This window comes from Simochromis diagramma, unplaced genomic scaffold, assembly GCF_900408965.1.
Source record: "Simochromis diagramma unplaced genomic scaffold, fSimDia1.1 OVJJ01000176.1, whole genome shotgun sequence".
In the NCBI taxonomy this organism is placed as follows: domain Eukaryota; kingdom Metazoa; phylum Chordata; class Actinopteri; order Cichliformes; family Cichlidae; genus Simochromis; species Simochromis diagramma.
In genome coordinates this window covers 2,992,606-3,009,098 of record NW_024386892.1, presented here as the reverse complement: position 1 = coordinate 3,009,098, position 16,493 = coordinate 2,992,606, and the positions used below count along the sequence as shown (strand labels likewise).

At 47.6% G+C, this 16,493-nt stretch overlaps 1 protein-coding gene across 6 annotated transcripts in view; it reads right to left on the bottom strand.

Moving 5' to 3' along the window:
- The window catches only part of ninl (ninein-like), a 30,535-nt gene extending 15,260 nt beyond the window's left edge, over positions 1-15,275 (bottom strand). The window contains exons 1-13 of one of the 6 annotated variants that reach the window (XM_040033739.1): positions 15,124-15,275; positions 13,096-13,307; positions 12,886-12,982; positions 12,180-12,370; positions 9,836-9,893; positions 9,163-9,245; positions 8,951-9,094; positions 7,819-7,995; positions 3,549-3,685; positions 2,866-3,006; positions 2,586-2,760; positions 2,342-2,452; positions 1,056-1,142 (exon numbers count right to left, since the gene is read on the bottom strand). In XM_040033739.1, coding sequence (XP_039889673.1) covers positions 1,056-1,142; positions 2,342-2,452; positions 2,586-2,760; positions 2,866-3,006; positions 3,549-3,685; positions 7,819-7,995; positions 8,951-9,094; positions 9,163-9,245; positions 9,836-9,893; positions 12,180-12,370; positions 12,886-12,982; positions 13,096-13,278 — 1,584 coding nt within the window. In that variant the 5' untranslated portion in view covers positions 13,279-13,307; positions 15,124-15,275. Of the gene's footprint in view, positions 1-1,055; positions 1,143-2,341; positions 2,453-2,585; positions 2,761-2,865; positions 3,007-3,548; positions 3,686-6,785; positions 6,813-7,818; positions 7,996-8,465; positions 8,768-8,950; positions 9,095-9,162; positions 9,246-9,835; positions 9,894-10,043; positions 12,153-12,179; positions 12,371-12,885; positions 12,983-13,095; positions 13,308-15,123 lie in introns of those variants that run through there. The other 5 variants (XM_040033738.1, XM_040033743.1, XM_040033740.1 and 2 more) reach the window with 5 other exon arrangements.
- Positions 15,276-16,493: the final 1,218 nt, after the last annotated feature.

The window sequence follows — 16,493 nt, the reverse complement described above, 5'->3', positions numbered from 1 at the left end:
ACACACACACACACACACACACACACACACACACACACACACACACAGGTTTTCAGTGCTGACACACACAGTCCTGTATCTGCCTACATGCAAATACAGAGGAAACAGCTGTTTGGCTGCAATGCACATGTGACAGGATGATGTTCAAACAGCTGTTTTTGCAGCTGCCCCCCTGAGGCTGGTGACTCCATGAATTGATCCTCAGCAGCAGAGATGCTCACAGCTGGTGCCTAACGAGCTCTCTCTCACTCTGCCGAGATTCATCTTAAACACGTCTCTTTCAACTGCTGCTGTGTCCACAGTGTTTGCTCTACAGCCATCATTTTACCCTCGAAACGTCGCCATCGTTGTTCTCTTTCCAACAGCGAGTCTTTCAAAGCTCAGAGATGTAAACTTTTTAAACTGTGTGGATCCAAGTGGAGGGATCACATTGAATCACTGAATGAGTAAAAAGAATATGAACTTTTAATATTCATTCAGATGTTTTCTGACTTTAAATTTTATTTTCTCATTTCTTAGGTTTTTCTAATTTACAATTTAAACATTTTCAGCTATTTTCCAACTTCTTCTTCTGTGTAAACGTCAACGTTTAGCAGTTCAGCACCTTTGTTGTCAGATTAAATTCTGTTTTTTATCTCATTCAAATTTTTTAACTTAAAATTCAGCAATTAATTCATTTCAGTGCATACATTCAGATTTCAGCATTCACACTGCAGTTTCTTCAGAAAATGCACTTTCTAGTTTATATTTGCTGTGTAATTAAAATTACATTTTAATTTGAAAGGACTTCCTGTCATCTGTTTCCTGGGAAGCCTTCACCTGCTGTGGTCTCTACACGGCCTCAGTATTAACATTTGCTGCCTGCCTGCGTTTGATTGGCTGAGAGGACACATAGTCCAACACTTCACAGCGTACATTCAAACCTGCAGACCGCTGCCTCATCACCACACCAACACTCAGGTCTGTAAATGAAATGTGCTTCAAACAGATTGTTTCTGCAAAATCATCGTGCCCTTCAAAATAAAAGCGTGACAATTTAAGGCAGTCGGTCTTACCCGGCACTGCTGCTCGTACTCTTTGATGATTTCAGAGAATCTCTCCTCGTGACTCAGACCAACGCTGGACGGGTCCAAACCGCCAAACTGCCAAAACAAAAACAGCAGTCAGTCGATCATCAGCTGCTTAAACCGAAATGTAAAGTCACAGAGAAACCAAGTCAGAGGAAAGCTTCATTAATCATTCATCAGAAACAAGCTGGAGTTACCCAACACCAGCTGCAGTGTCTCATCGACACACATGCACACACCCACACATCAGAGTTTATGGTCTGACGTTTGGCGTCTCGCTGTAGCGCGTCTTACATCCCTCGCTAACAGCGCTGTCAGGTGTGTGAATTAAAGCTGCTACATGCGATCTAGTTATGGAAATGCATTCTTTTCTTTCCGTGCATCACGTCACCCAGATCACCTGTGTCCTGGGTCACTTACCCAGAGTACTGGGGTACTGCAGGGGTACTGCAGGGGGCGCCACAGTCAAACAAATAAATATTATATTAGCTTTGATACTAACGGCTGTTATAAGGAATACTTCACCAGCAGTAAGTTCATGATTGATCCACAACCTTTAAAATTACAATCAGTGAACTCTGTTCATCAGGTTTTCTGTTCGTGAACGTTTTTAATTTCCCGTGTGATCCCGTCTGAATCCAGCCCTCCGAGTCCGAACAAGGTCTGAAAACAAGAGGAGGAAATGCTTCACCTGCAGTCGCGTCGCGATCCACGTAGAGACCACCAACCAGCTTCGCGCTGTAGTCACCTGCAGCTTTTATTTTGAAGGCGCTCAGGTCACGTGAGATTGCCAGACGAGGTGCAGGAAGTGGCGGTCACCCGCTCATCTTCACTGTGACATCACAGAAGCGATCCAATCACCTCTGGCGAGTCTCACGGAGTGTGGAGCAGCAGCTGACCCACTCTCCACCGTCTTACTCGTTTCTCCCACTTCAGGTAAACTCCGCCTCCTTTCCCTTCACGCCTCATCACTCCTGCTCCCGTCTTTAAATCTGATAAATTTGCTGAACAAGTTGGAAGACTTTCAAACTCTTCTGTCACAGTTTGCTGGCTGAAAACATTTTTTCCTCATTACAGCCGGGAGCTGCTGTCGCTCGTTTAACGACAAAACTGGAAGAAGAACAGATAAACTGTGGGACGCGTGACGTAAGATTAGGTGTCAGAGGCGCACAGTGTGAGAACGGAGCCGACTGATGACGCTGTGAGTCAGACCGAGCTCTGGCCGTAACCTGGCATTTAACCTCGGCGGCGGCGTAAAGGCTTTCTTTGCTCACCTTGTCACTCAGCATCTGGTCCAGGGCTCGCTGCAGTCGCCTCGCTGAGCCTTCGGCTTCAGTCAGCTTCATCTTCACAGCGTTCAGCTCCTCCTCCAGACGACCGTTCTCCTGAAACGACAGGACGCGCTCAGCGCTTCACGCCTCTGATTTTCAATAACCGCTCTAAACGACTGATCACAAACTGCTCGTCCTGATGGGGACCTGTGACTAAACATGACAGAGGAGAAGCGGTGTAGCACACCTGCACGGCGCTGCAGAGCTCCTCCTGTAGCTCCGCCTCCTGCGCTCTGAGCAGCTGCAGCTCCTCCTGCAGGGCGCCGCGCTCTCGCTCTATGTGCTGCAGCAGCGCCTCGCTCTCCTGCTCTGTCTCGCTGCGCAGAGCCGTCAGCCTATCGCGGAAGCCCTGCTCCAGGTCCCTGCCGATCACAGAGCGGCTCGTCAGCACCGGCGTCTCACCCGTGCACACGGCGGCAATCGTGCTATCAGTGTAGAGCGCAGCAGGCACAGAGCCCGACCCTTACCTGATCCGGCTCTGGTTGAGCGTCTCCATGCTGGCGTGCCGGTCGTCCACCTCTCTGACCAGCTGCAGGTTCCTGCGGTCGGCCCGCTCCAGGTCGGCCTTCACCTTGTCGCGCTCCCTGCAGGCCTGCTCGGCCACCTCCCTGAACACAGACGACAGAGAGCTCAGGGTTCAGCTCCTCGTCACAGAGCTCTGCTCCGTCACTGCGGAGGTCAGAGCAGCACAAACATCACCGTCGCCAACCAGCTACCAAGAGCTTCAGACTGAAGCTCAGAGCACTCCCAGAAATCCCAACATACCAGATCAATCTGTGATTATTACAGGTCATTATCAGTGGAGACATCAATAATCCAGGACAGGACTGTCTGAGGAGGCTCAGAGGAGGCTAAACTCTTCTGATTTTAGCACAGAATGTAACTGAGCCTCAGATGAGCCCCTGAAATCTCAGTCTGGGAGAGAGGGAGGAGTTGTGACATCTAAATGCTGTGCTGTATGTAGGAATGAGGCGACATGAGGCACGAGCACAAAAACAACTGATTTAAAGTTAAACACAGGACACTAAATCCTGTCAGTGTGACAGGCAAATGTGAGCTTTTAAAGGACCTGCAGACGCAGCACAGGGCGCTGCTCCAGCCCCGCCTTGAGCAGCGCCCCGTGTTTCCTCAGAAAGTTCATCAAACCTACTGCAGGTGCTGGATTTCGATCTTGTAGGAGATGAGCGCCGCCTGGTGGATGCCGTTCCCGCTGACCAGCAGCTCGTTGTCCAGCGCCAGCGTCAGATCTGCCAGACTGAGGCGCTCCTCCAAGGGGAAGTCCAGAGTCTGCAGGGACATACACAGCTGGAGTCACTCACTCACGCCATTATCAGGAACATCTGTCCAGCTGAGCCCGCCTCAGGTCACATGATTCAGTTCAACAATCATTAGAAGACATAGCATACATTTACACTGCTATGCAGATGACACCCAGCTCTATCTGTCCATGAAGCCAGATAACACACACCAATTAGTTAAACTGCAGGAATGTCTTAAAGACATAAAGACCTGGATGGCCGCTAACTTTCTGCTTCTTAATTCAGATCAAACTGAGGTTATTGTACTCGGCCCTGAAAAGCTTAGAAATATGGTCTCTAAGCAGATTCTTCCTCTGGATGGCATTACCTTGGCCTCCAGTAACGCTGTGAGGAACCTTGGAGTCATGTTTGACCAGGACATGTCCTTCAACGCACATATTAAACAAATATGTAAGACTGCTTTCTTCCATTTGTGCAACATCTCTAAAGTTAGAAATATCCTGTCTCAGAGTGACGCTGAAAAACTAGTTCATGCATTTATTACTTCCAGGCTGGACGACTGTGATTCATTATTATCAGGAAGTCCTAAAAACTCCCTGAAAAGCCTTCAGCTGATCCAAAATGCTGCAGCAAGAGTCCTGACAGGGACTAGAAAGAGAGAGCAGATTTCTCCTGTTTTGGCTTCCTGTTAAATCCAGAATTCAAAATCCTGCTCCTCACATACAAGGTCTTAAATAATCAGGCCCCATCTTATCTTAATGACCTTGTAGTACCATATCACCCTATTAGAGCACTTCGCTCTCGCTCTGCAGGCCTACTTGTTGTTCCTAGAGTATTTAAAAGTAGAATGGGAGGCAGAGCCTTCAGTTTTCAGGCCCCTCTTCTGTGGAACCAGCTTCCAGTTTGGATTCAGGAGACAGACACTATCTCTACTTTCAAGATTAGGCTTCAAACTTTCCTTCTTGCTAAAGCATATAGTTAGGGCTGGACCAGGTGACCCTGAATTCTCCCTTAGTTATGCTGCAATAGACGTAGGCTGCCGGGGATTCCCATGATGCACTGGGTGTTTCTTCTAAACTCACTATGTGTTTAACTATTAGTTATTATTAATCTGTGTCTCTCTGCCACAGTGTGTCCCAGTGATTGTTGGGTTTCCTCTGTACTAGGGCAGGGCATTATAATACCGTTCACAGTAACACCGGTATAATGTCGGGCAAAGAAAATGAAATATGGCGACAGAATATGGGTAAAACGCGCATGCGGCATCATGGCGGTGAAAGCGGATCGTTGAATGAAACGGATGAACCAGAACTGGTTTGTAAAAATGCTGCAGCTTCACTGGTGTGGAACTGGTTTAGCTTTCGTCCGTCAGATACACAACAAAGCACTATTTTTGGTAGCGCATGCTAGCGGGCCGTCGTTATTACCGTGTTGTTTGGAAAATACGGCGCACTTAAAATCAATCCTTTGATTTTTCTGACAGTCGACAGAGCCCCTTATAGTCCCGTGTGCCTTATGTATAAACTCTGGTTGTGTTTACTGACCTCGAAACGATTTTATGTGCACGGCGCTCGAAAATCTGTCAGATGTTTCAGTACGACTTTGCTAAGCTACGAAGCTGCACCGCTTGATGGATTGTTGGAGCATTACGGCTATCGTAGGCGGAGCCTCGCGGAGTGATACGTACTGTGCTTCAACATAATGTTACCGTATTGTGTGTGTATAACCTCTTTTTAAGTTTTGTGGATATTATACATGGTTATGCTGAGGATATGTCGGCCAGTTTCCACTGGAAATGCCTTTTGGTTAAACTGTCAGTGAGGAATTTGCACTGTTACATTTTTATATAACTTTAATGCAGATAAAAACCAGCTGCTTGTTTCAGTGGAAATACATTGATGTTTGTTTTGCACTAATAAAGTTGTGGAGTTGTAAAGTATTTTGTCTCGTGTCGATTATATCGTCAGTTATATCGTTATCGCAAATTTTCAAATGTATATATTGATATAAATATTTTTGGTCATATCGTCCTGCTCTGGTCTGTACTGTCGGACAGTAAAAACAATTGGGGCGACTGTAGCTGTGTTTGGTTGCTACATAAAACTGAATTAAATTCAATGAGTTATGTGAGTAAATGAAAACATAATTAGAATATATGTATGTGACTTTATGACTGACAGGAAGTCACATACACAGAGACATACACACAGTGCTTTAACTGTTACGACATACACACTCACTCACATGCACACACATACATACACAAACAGAGTTTACAACACACCATGTGGGTTTTACGTCGGGGGTTTAACGTGTTGACGCTGTCCAGTCAACACATTAACGAGCACAGGGCGATCCGTGGTAGCTCGTTAACGGAGATTTGCCGAGTTATGGTGTTAACGTCATTTTAACGAGATTAACGCTGACAGCACTAGTGGGAACACAACGAATATGACTGCACATTTAAGCCGACATCACCGATTCGATACTTTGGTGTCACGGTTTGATATTTTTTCGATACAAAAAAAATGTTCATGCTTTTTTAATTTGTCATTTATTAAAATTATAAATATATATTTTAACTCAAAAGTACAGTTTTTAAATTTAATGTTGCTGAAACAACAAAATAAAAAAAATAAATCTGATGGAGGAATCCCTCATCTTTGGAAAAGAGAGTTTATTACAGAGAAATGGCTCTTTCCAAAATAAAAGCTATACTATCCGCTTCTTCTGGGCTATATTCTCAGCAGCATATTAAACATATCAGGTCCCCATAAGGAGGATCCTGTGCTAACGGCTGTCTAAATGACTCGGGTAAAGTTTGTAGCATGCGTGCTTGTTGTTTTTGTCTGCTTCCACTTGTCTTTGCACTAGGATGATGTCGGAGTAAATGTGCAGTCATATTCGTTGTGTTCCCACTAGTGCTGTCAGCGTAAATCTGAAATGACGTTAACGCCACAACACGGCAAATCTCCGTTAACGAGCTACCGCGGATCGCCCCGTGCGTGGGGCTGGACGGCCAACACGTTAACGAGCTAACTGCGCTAACGCACTAGCTCCCACCCATGTAATTGAGCATTGTGTGGCACATCCGACATACTGTTTTACTTTAGTCCATGACAGCTTACCATCAGGGTCATACGTGACATGAAGACCAAAATAGTTCCAAACGCCAGATCTGAATGAGGGTGGGGGAGGTTCAATTTGCCATGTTGCAACGAGAGCTTAACTTCTGTCTCGCTAGCTTGCCCTGCAGTCAGTGAATCTGCGCTCGACAGTGCAGCCTAGGCGGAGTAGTCGAGCGCAGATCCACTGAGCTCTCAACACAGACAGCATCGTCAGAAGAAAAGTTGATAAAATAAATTACAAATGTTGTATTGTTCGATACATATGCGCACCGAACCGAAAGCACTGTATCGAACGGTTCAATATTGATATGAGTATATGTATGTATATATATATATATCATAATAATCTGACAATACTATAATATTGGCCATATTATATTTACATTACCACAGTGAGATGACTTTAGTCTCATGAACAACATTAACTAATTGTTATTTCCTAGCTAATCTTAAATGACTGTTCAGCACAGAAATGAAGCCCAACAATCATGTTTTACAGTCCCGTGGTCTCAGCCTCAGATACTCAACTAATCAAAGTGATGTCATGACAAAAATGAATGACCAACAAAACATTTTTCTCCTTCATTTCTGTCACACAAAGCTGTATGTAACGTTTCTCGCGGTTAGTATCATGGTTGCTAGGCAACCTGAACAGCGCAACGAAGGCTAGACCGTCCCATTTCACAAGCCTCTCACTTCGCACTTCTCGTACTTATACTACGCACCGTACGTAGTACGTGTAGTGTGCGTACTTCAAGCGTGCAGACCATGAATTGGGACACAGCCAGAGCGAGGATTTTCACATCAACACTAAGTCACATCCACCACAGAAGAAGAGCCAGAAACAGGAAACAATGAGCGAAGATGAGGAGGGGGAAGCGATCCGTTTGATTTTCTGTGAAACTGAGTCAGTAAAGACTAAACTGATCCACGAACCACAGAGCAGAGGCTGCTCCGACACGCTCACAGAAACATTAACACAAAAACACATCAGAGGGTAGAACGGGCTCTTTGCCCTGTGCCCAGCTCTCACCTGCAGGATGTCCCGGCTGTTCCCGATGCCCTCCTCCGTCCACAGGGCCGCGACGCGCTCGGGGCTCGTACATCCTGAGCCGTCGTCCAGCCGGCTGAGCACCCTCTGACCCACGGTGGCCATCAGCAGGGAGGGCGAGGCGGAGCGGGCCGAGTGCTCCTCTGACACCTCCCGAGGCTGCATGGAGGAGCAGAACACAGAGTCCAGGGTTCAAAGGTCGGCACGCAGACAGAGCAGCTTAAGCCCAACGCAGGACCAGACTCCAGAGGAGCGCAGCCCCAACCATTAATCTGGATTAGCTTCAAGGCGAGCCTGAAACACGCCAACATCCTCACACACACGCACGCACATCTGTGTGTGTGTGGACGGGTATTAACATCTTCATGGGGGCCAAAAATTGGTAGTTTACTATACTTGTGAGGACAAACGGCCCTCATGGGGATCAAAATCCCCACGAGTTTGAAGGCATTTTTGAGACTCAAAATGTGGTTTTAGTTTCAGTGTTACGTGTTAGGTTAGGGTCAGGGTCAGGGTCAGGCATTCATTTGTATGAGATCTTTGGGAAAGCGAGTCTCACTCGTTCTGCCTACATTTCAAAATAAGAGCACATCTAACTGCTCAGAGTTTCTGGGTTCAGAGTGAGTCACCTGACTGTAGCAGCACATGGCGGCGGCAGCGCTCATCCTCTCCGTCCTCGCAGCCTGTGATCACGATGGCCTTTACCTGTCTGTGTGCACTACTACCTGCTCACCTGCAGCCACCACAGCTGATTGGACTGATGAGCTCCAGCTGCGCAGAGCTTCCTGATTGGCTGAAAGGAGGCGAGGAGGGCGGTGCTGCGTTCAGGAGCAGCTGGGACATTCTCACTCTAAACACAGCTCATCGATCTGACTGACATTATTTCTAATATTCAGCTTCTTTCTTTTTTATTCGACACTGAAATTAAATGTTAAGTAATTTAACGAAGCTCACAGTCTTTATCTCAGCAGTGAGACGTTCAAGGTCAGGGTCACTCAGGTCTGAGGGGCGGAGTTATTGACACAGGTGAAGCAGTGACCTCATTTTCTTTCGTGGAGTATTTCAGCAGCTCTGACTTCGGCTGCAGACTCTTCTCTGAACGTGTGCGCCTCACCTTGTGTGGCGCTCTCAGGTCAGCTTGTCGTACTGGGGTGGAACAGGTGATGGGGGTGGAGCCACAGAGCACCTTCTTGAATTCCCTGATGCTGACCCTGCCGTCTAGGTCGGGATCCAACTTCCTGAGCAGCACGTCCACTTCCTGTTTATGAGCAAAGAGATCAATACAGATACTGATGTCATCACAAAGGGCGACGGTACACACCTCACCTCAGTGTGCAGGTGTTGCAGACCCAGGTGTTCGCACACCAGCATCAGCGCGTGTCCTCCTGGCTCCTCCCCCTGGTGGTGACCTGCAGACAGACACGTGAACCTGAGCTTGAACACGGAGGTTCTTCCTGCATTGGCTTGCTGAGAACAAGCTTCTAAACTTTCATCTCTACATCTGAGCGCGCTCCGTCGCGGTGTGTGCTGCTGAGACGTGTTCCTGTCACGTCGGGTACGTAACTTTGATGAACACAGTTTTGGTAAAAAGAAAATAAATAACTATAAATAAACTATGAAGACAAATTTATCACTCAGGAAGACAAATGTACAAACAGGAAGTTGTCACCAAGTGACGGTGTGCAGTACGATCGCTGAACGTCAGAATAAAAACACCCAGAAACAAAGAGAAGGGAAACGTTCAGCAACAAGATGTGTGTGTGTGCACGCGCGCATGTATGTATGCGTGTGTGCACGTGCGCATGTATGTATGCGTGTGTGCACGTGCGCATGTGTGTATGCGTGTGTGTGCGCGCGCATGTGTGTATGCATGTGTGTGTGCGCGAGTGTGTGTGCGTGCGTGTGCATGTATGGAACCAACAGCAGCAAGAAAACTCCAATAATTAATAATATTGGAGTTTAATAATAATTAAACTCCAGCGACAGGACGTGGCGGTACCTTTACACTGAAAGGATGTCTCCTTCTGACTTCCTGCCTCCTCGTCAGACTTCAGGCTCTGCAGTGAAAACATGAAGGTCAGTGATTGCAACACACACACACACACACACACACACACAGTGAAGCCAACAGCTATTGGAAAAAATTCCTGAGCAGTCGTTACTTCTGCCGCACTGAGCATGTTATATATTTGTGTGTGCGTGCTCACGTGCACACTCCTGACTGTCACGCTGAAGAGCTTAGCGTGTAAACCCTCGTCCATCGGGACATTCACGGGACGGATCAGGACCTTTAGGACGTGTTTTGCTCGCAGATTAAAATGTTTAAATATTCGATGAAGAAATCTTCAAAAACATTCAGAATCAGCTGATCGCTGCACAGCTGAAGTATTGCCATCAGCTTCACATCCATCACAGTCCAGTGATGGACTCTCTGCAAAAACAGTTTCACTGACAGACACAGAGAGATTATATCAATTACAAATTAAATAATAAATTATAATTCTGACTGAAGTGCACACTCAGGCCTGTGAGTCCCGTTCAGCCATGGCTCATCTCTGCCATTCAAACACACTTCGTATACTGAACTGTACATTTATTGTCTTTCAAGGAAGTCATTTTTATTCAGTGTTTTCATAAAAGCCTCATTTTTATGCATTTCTGCTACTATGGAGAACACGTGAGTTGAAGGACCAGTTGGAAACCTTTATCCAGCTGCTGATGTTGTCATTGCTCAGCTCTGCAGTCGGCCCTCGAGGACTGGAGTTTGAGACCCCTGCTCTCGCTTATTTGGTTGCAGTTCTACTGAGATTTAAAAATAGACATGCAAACAGGATCGTGGGCGCTGCTCTGTGGGCGCTGCTCTGTGGGCTTAGGCCATGATGTCCCGTGGGACACGTGCTCTGTTTCAGATCCAAATGAAAACCCTCTGATGTTCCTGTTACTGTGTCAGTCTGACTCTCAGCACTTTACCCTCTTATGCAGACTGACTGATTCACCACAGCTGTGGTCACACTGTGAAAACGTGTTTGGTGAGAGGTCGCCGACCAGTCTCCAGGCCTTCCACTGATCAGTGCAGGAGGAAACACACGGACTCATGAAAGAGGCCAGTGTGTCTGCAAACTCAGGTACAGCATGAGGACAAAACTGAAGGCACCACGACGCTGCTCCAGCCTGGAGGGACAAAGTCCAAATCTATACTCGGCACCTCTCCAGCACCAAAGTGAGCCGCAGAGAGTCAGTTACTCGAGGTGAAGACTGCAGTCAGACCGTTTCCTTCTGAAAAACTGTCCAATGCCTCAGACAAACCCAGGAAGAAAGGAAAGGGTGGCTCTGGTGTAAAGAAGTGATGAAGAAGAAGAAGAGGTGGAGTCGTGTTCCCGCAGCAGAGCCGCTGCACTGAAGCTGTTTCACATTCTCAGTCAGCAAAAAGTAAAAGTGAGAAGCAGCAGCCAAACCAGCGGAGCGTCTGCCAGCAGCCGCATTCCTCACAATCCCACTTCCTGAAAGACCTCCACCGCCCCGAAACCGCCAAACCTCCTCCTCCCCCCTCAGGTATTCACAGCCTCGGCTGCAGAATTGCAGGAAACCTGAGACCAGCTGACTTCACACAGTGAGAACCAGACCGCAGCTGCAGCCTCACCGATGCAGAGACATTCAGAGGTCAGAGGTCACAGCATCGTCACGGCACGAGAACAAAGTGACAAAGAGCTGAGTAAACCTCCTCCTCTGCAGGGACTCCGCCCTCTGCGTGCAGCTGAAAACCTAAAACCAGAAACTCTAATTAGAGAGCTGCAGCTCCCGAACGCCTCGGCCGGCGCAGACACACGAGATCCAGGCGACGGACGACGGCGGGACCCTGCAGCACGGCACGCACACACAGTTTCAGGTGTTCAGTCAGACAGCATCACTGTGGTACGCTCACACGTACAGAAAGCCCACATTCAGGGCGTTCCCACAGTTTTTAACTGAAACTCCAACCAAACCACTCGAAAATGACTCCAGAGCTCAGAGTTCTAGTTACTTTAATTGCAGGCAGACCTCCAGCCGCCATAAACATCCTGACGAGTGAACCGAGTCACATGACCACACCTGGGCGTCTGATAATGTGGCTTCATGTAATCCATGAATCGAGGCCCGAGCTTCCAACCACGGACGCGATGACAGAGACCGACGCGAGATGTGCCAACATGTGACTTCTTTGTGTTGATTATGATTTTAAATTCTTTATCAAGCTAATCACTCCGGCCAGCGAAGAAACAGACCACAGCCGGGTTAGCGTCTCAAACTCAGTCAAAGGAAAGAAGAACAGGAAGTCAGTGTTTCAAAATAAAACTAGCTCTCACCTCCACACTTTCCAGTGACGTCGCCCGTCTCAGTTTGGCCTTTCGGATGCCGGTCGGTGACGAGTCTGAGGCCTCCGCTCTGGACGGCGGAGAGTCTTCTGAGTCACGGGTAAGCGCGGCGTCGGGTTTACTGCGGCGGCCGTAACGCTTCGCTCCTTTCACCAACTTTGGCTTCACCTCCTCTGGAACAGCTGCAGAGAGGAAGAGGAGCAGCCTGAGTGGGTCAGCAAGACGCCGCTGCGACACTCGGAGCCAGAATGTGCCAAAGAAGAATCCTCCTCGGACTTTAACCAGACCACCCAGCTCCTGCACGCCTGCAGACGCCGTTTATCTGCTCTCTCTGTCCCAGTTCTACATCCAAACTGTTCAGAGGGCCGAGGATTTGTGCGGCGTCCTGCTGCGCCACAAACACTGAAACCATGTTGGGTCATAACGAGCTGCTCAGTGTGCTGTGGTGTCAGCGACCGCAGCAACAGCAACACGGCCGTCGGCTGTCTGAACATGTAAAAGCCCTCACACCTGCACTGCTGCCTCAGAGCCATGATTAATCCAACACAACACCCTGAAGGTCACACGACTTAAGGTTTACATCGCGCTATAAATAACATGAAACCAAACAAGAGATCAGCTGACATCCATTTGTGTTCCCCAATCATGAACCTCTGACCCCTGACCTCTGTAGGCCTGCCCCCTTCCTATGTGTCACCTGGCTCCAGGTAGCTGCTGTCGTCCTCTGATGTCCCGAAGTCCAGAGAGCGGGACAGCACGGCCACAAAGCCCTCCTTAAACTCCTCGAAGTTCACCTGAAACACAAACACTTGATTTTATTGAAAGCGCCACACAAATACTGTGTGTGTGTGTGTGTGTGTGTGTGTGTGTGTGTGTGTGTGTGTGTGTGTGTGTGTGAGAGAGTTACCCGGCCGTAGCGCCTCTCTCCCAGCAGCGTGGCGAGCAGCAGCGGCAGGTGAGCGTCCAGCTGCAGTTTGCGGCACAGCGCCGTGAGCTCCTCTCGATCCAGGAAGCCGGTCGCCGTCGTGTCGCAGCTGTCGAACTCGGCCTTCAGCTGAGAGACGTAGCGGCTGTGCTCCGCCTCCTCCATGCCAACGCATCACACGGTGGCGCCCACACCTGGAGAGAAAACACAGGTCAGGCAGAGTACAGCGAGTTATTCAGGTGTAGTTTTGGTCTTTCAGCTGAAACACAGCGAGGTCAGTGACAGGAGTGGTTAAACTTCAGACTCTCTGCTTCCATTTAAGAGCTTGTTGAACGACCCTTTAAAGCAGCGGTCTCCAACCTTTTTTGCGCCACGGACCGGTTTATGCCCGACAATATCTTCACGGACCGGCCTCTAAGGTGTCGCGGATAAATACAACAAAATAAAACTGGTACTGGTACCAAAAGAAAGAAGATTTATTCATAACACACGTGAAAAGACCCAGGAAAACCGAGTAAACGATAAAAACGATAACAAAATAACGCTGGAAACCGATAAAAACACTGAAAACTACACATTTCACGCCTGAGCCTCAACTCTCGCGGCCCGGTACCAAACGACTCACGGACTGGTACCGGTCCGAGGCCCGGGGACCGCTGCTTTAAAGTATTACTGCTGTTTTTACCCAGAGTGCACTGTTTTCACAGGAAGACAACATGGCAGGATGATCCCAGGATGCTTTCTGTGGAGACCGTTGAGGTGACTCTCATCCCAAGTACAGATGTGATTTTAAGAACCCTCCGTGCCTGGAAGCCCGGGACTGCGTGCTGTTCATTCCACATGTATGACCCTGAAACACGCCTCGGCCCCTCCCCCATGCCTCTGTTACATCATCAGTGCTCCTCTTATCTGTGCGCTGGCTGTTTCACCATCATCGTCCTCAGCACAGTGCTTCAGCCTGGAAACACCAGACTTATTGATACGTGAGACGTCTGTCTCCATTAAAAACAGACGAGAGCTAAAGCACTCATCGATCGATCGATCGTCCACGGACCGTGTTCTGATCTTTTTTCTTTTTTTTTTATGTTTTGGCGATTACTTCAGTCATTTTGTCACAGAAAAGGTAAATAAATTACACACACTGTATATAAAAATGGACCCCTCCCTTTGTGGACATGCTGAAGTGGACCTTTAACTTTGTGGCCTGTGTGTGATCACCTGGCTTGGCGCTGTTATCAGTCTGCATCCACAGACACCTGCTGATCAGTTCTCACTAACATCCAATCAACATCCTAGAATTTCACTGCAGACCCAACCTGGAGGCCGTTCTTCTTGGAGGCCCCATTAGTACGGTAACCTCACAGCAGCCATGTCATTGGTCAGATGATGTCATTAAAACGGCTGAGGATCTCCTCTGTCACACCAGCCCTCTACACGTCCTCCTTCTCCACCTCCTCTGAGCACCTCCTCTTTTCCTCCTGCCTGGCAGCTCCACCTTCATCATCCTTTGTCTGACAGTGTGTTATCATTGATCATAAGCTCTGTGGTGATCCTCCAAAGTTAAATTCAGCTCGTATTTGATATTCTTGTATTCGATTAGTTATCAACACCCTGATCAGTGCAGCTGCTGTTGTGTTTTGTGCTACAACAGTGGACAATGAAGTTGTTTTGAAAGCGACACAGGTGTGAGATACCCGAGCAGGAGTTTAACGTCAGCTACGGTCAATGTAAACACGAACGTTTCCGGAAACCCCCTCGGCTCTGTCCGGAGCCTCTCGCGAGCTGAAGAAGCTTCACCATGGGAACAGAGTCGCGAGCCGCGGGAACAAAAGCCAAAGAGCCAAAAAAAAAGTAAAATTAAATCAATAAAACACCGAAAAACTTTTTTTTTCACCCCTTTAAACTCCCGCTTCTAACGGAGAGTCTCCCCGGTAACCAGCTCACGTTAACATTAACCAGATGAAGTTAACGGTAACCGTGAGTCCGGACGGGTCGGTAGGTCAGTCTTACCGCGGGAAAAGTTCTCCTCCTCCGGTCAAACTTCACGTTTCCTCCATGAACGGCCTCCCCGGAGCTCCGCCGTTAAGCCGCTGAGCACAAGTTACCGGAGCCGACACACCGAGCACCCCGAAAACCACACACACAGGGGTATTTCCGCTCCGCCTTCACAATAAAACACAGCGACGGTGCGGCATTTTACCGGCAGCGGAACCTTTCAAAATAAAACACAAACAAACAAGATTGATCTGATAAAACTTTTCCAGGTCATCCGCAGGTGTGCTCGTCTTCACTGCAACTCCCACCACACGCTGAATTACAGTTTCCGAGCTGCTGCTAAACGCATCAGCCATGTCTGTGCTGTGAACCCGTAGATAAGATAAGATAAGTTTAAAACTGTGAATTACAAATATTAAACAGACATTTAACATTAATAAAGTTACATGGACACGGAGTGAACTACATGATTAAAATCCAAAAAAGAAATAAATTGCACAAATAAATGGATACAAATTTTGGTGCACTTCAGAGAAAAAAAAAGAAAAGAAAGAAACATAATCAAAAGAAAATAATCAGCACTGAAATCAAATTCATTTTTAAACAGTTTTATTGATCTCTGCATCTTTTACTCAAACATAGTAAATAAGAGGAAATAACAGGTAAATGCACAGGTCAGTGTACCCCACCTGATTGATGTCACACCTGATCAGCCTCAGGAGCAGCTCTGAAACTAAACGTTACAACAACGCCCTCTGACCTGAACGACTCTTTTAAAGAAGCTGCTGGAGCACCAGAGTCCTGAACACTCAGTGACTGGACTGACACACACACACACACACACACACACACACACACACACACACACACACACACACACACACACACCAAGTTACTTTTGCACAATACTCGGCATTTTGCACATTTCCATTTTTTGCACATGGCACTTTACGTGGTCCTGTGTCTGTTATATGTCACGTGTAGCACCAGGGTCATTTCACCCTGGTGCTACAATAAAAGCCACTTGACTTGACTTGATGCAGTGGCGAACTAAAGTCTGCTTCTGAAGTTCAGACCTTTTAAACTACAGCGGCTGTCCTGTCCTCAGGGAGAACCCATCATAGCTCATCACACCGAGTGTGGACATCGTGATGGGTTTTTTTGGCTCCAAACTTTTGTTTCAATCATTTCAAAGTGTTTTTGTTTTGTTTTTTTCTGTGAGGAAGAAATTCTCGTTTTATTTTGAAAGAATCACCACAGGTAAATATTCCAAGAATATTTTTGATGATGAGAGATGAGATGATGAGATGGCCTTTATGTGTCAGTTGCAGGTCTTTTGCCCACAACCGAGATGACAGACCTTGCCGACCGTACATACAATACAC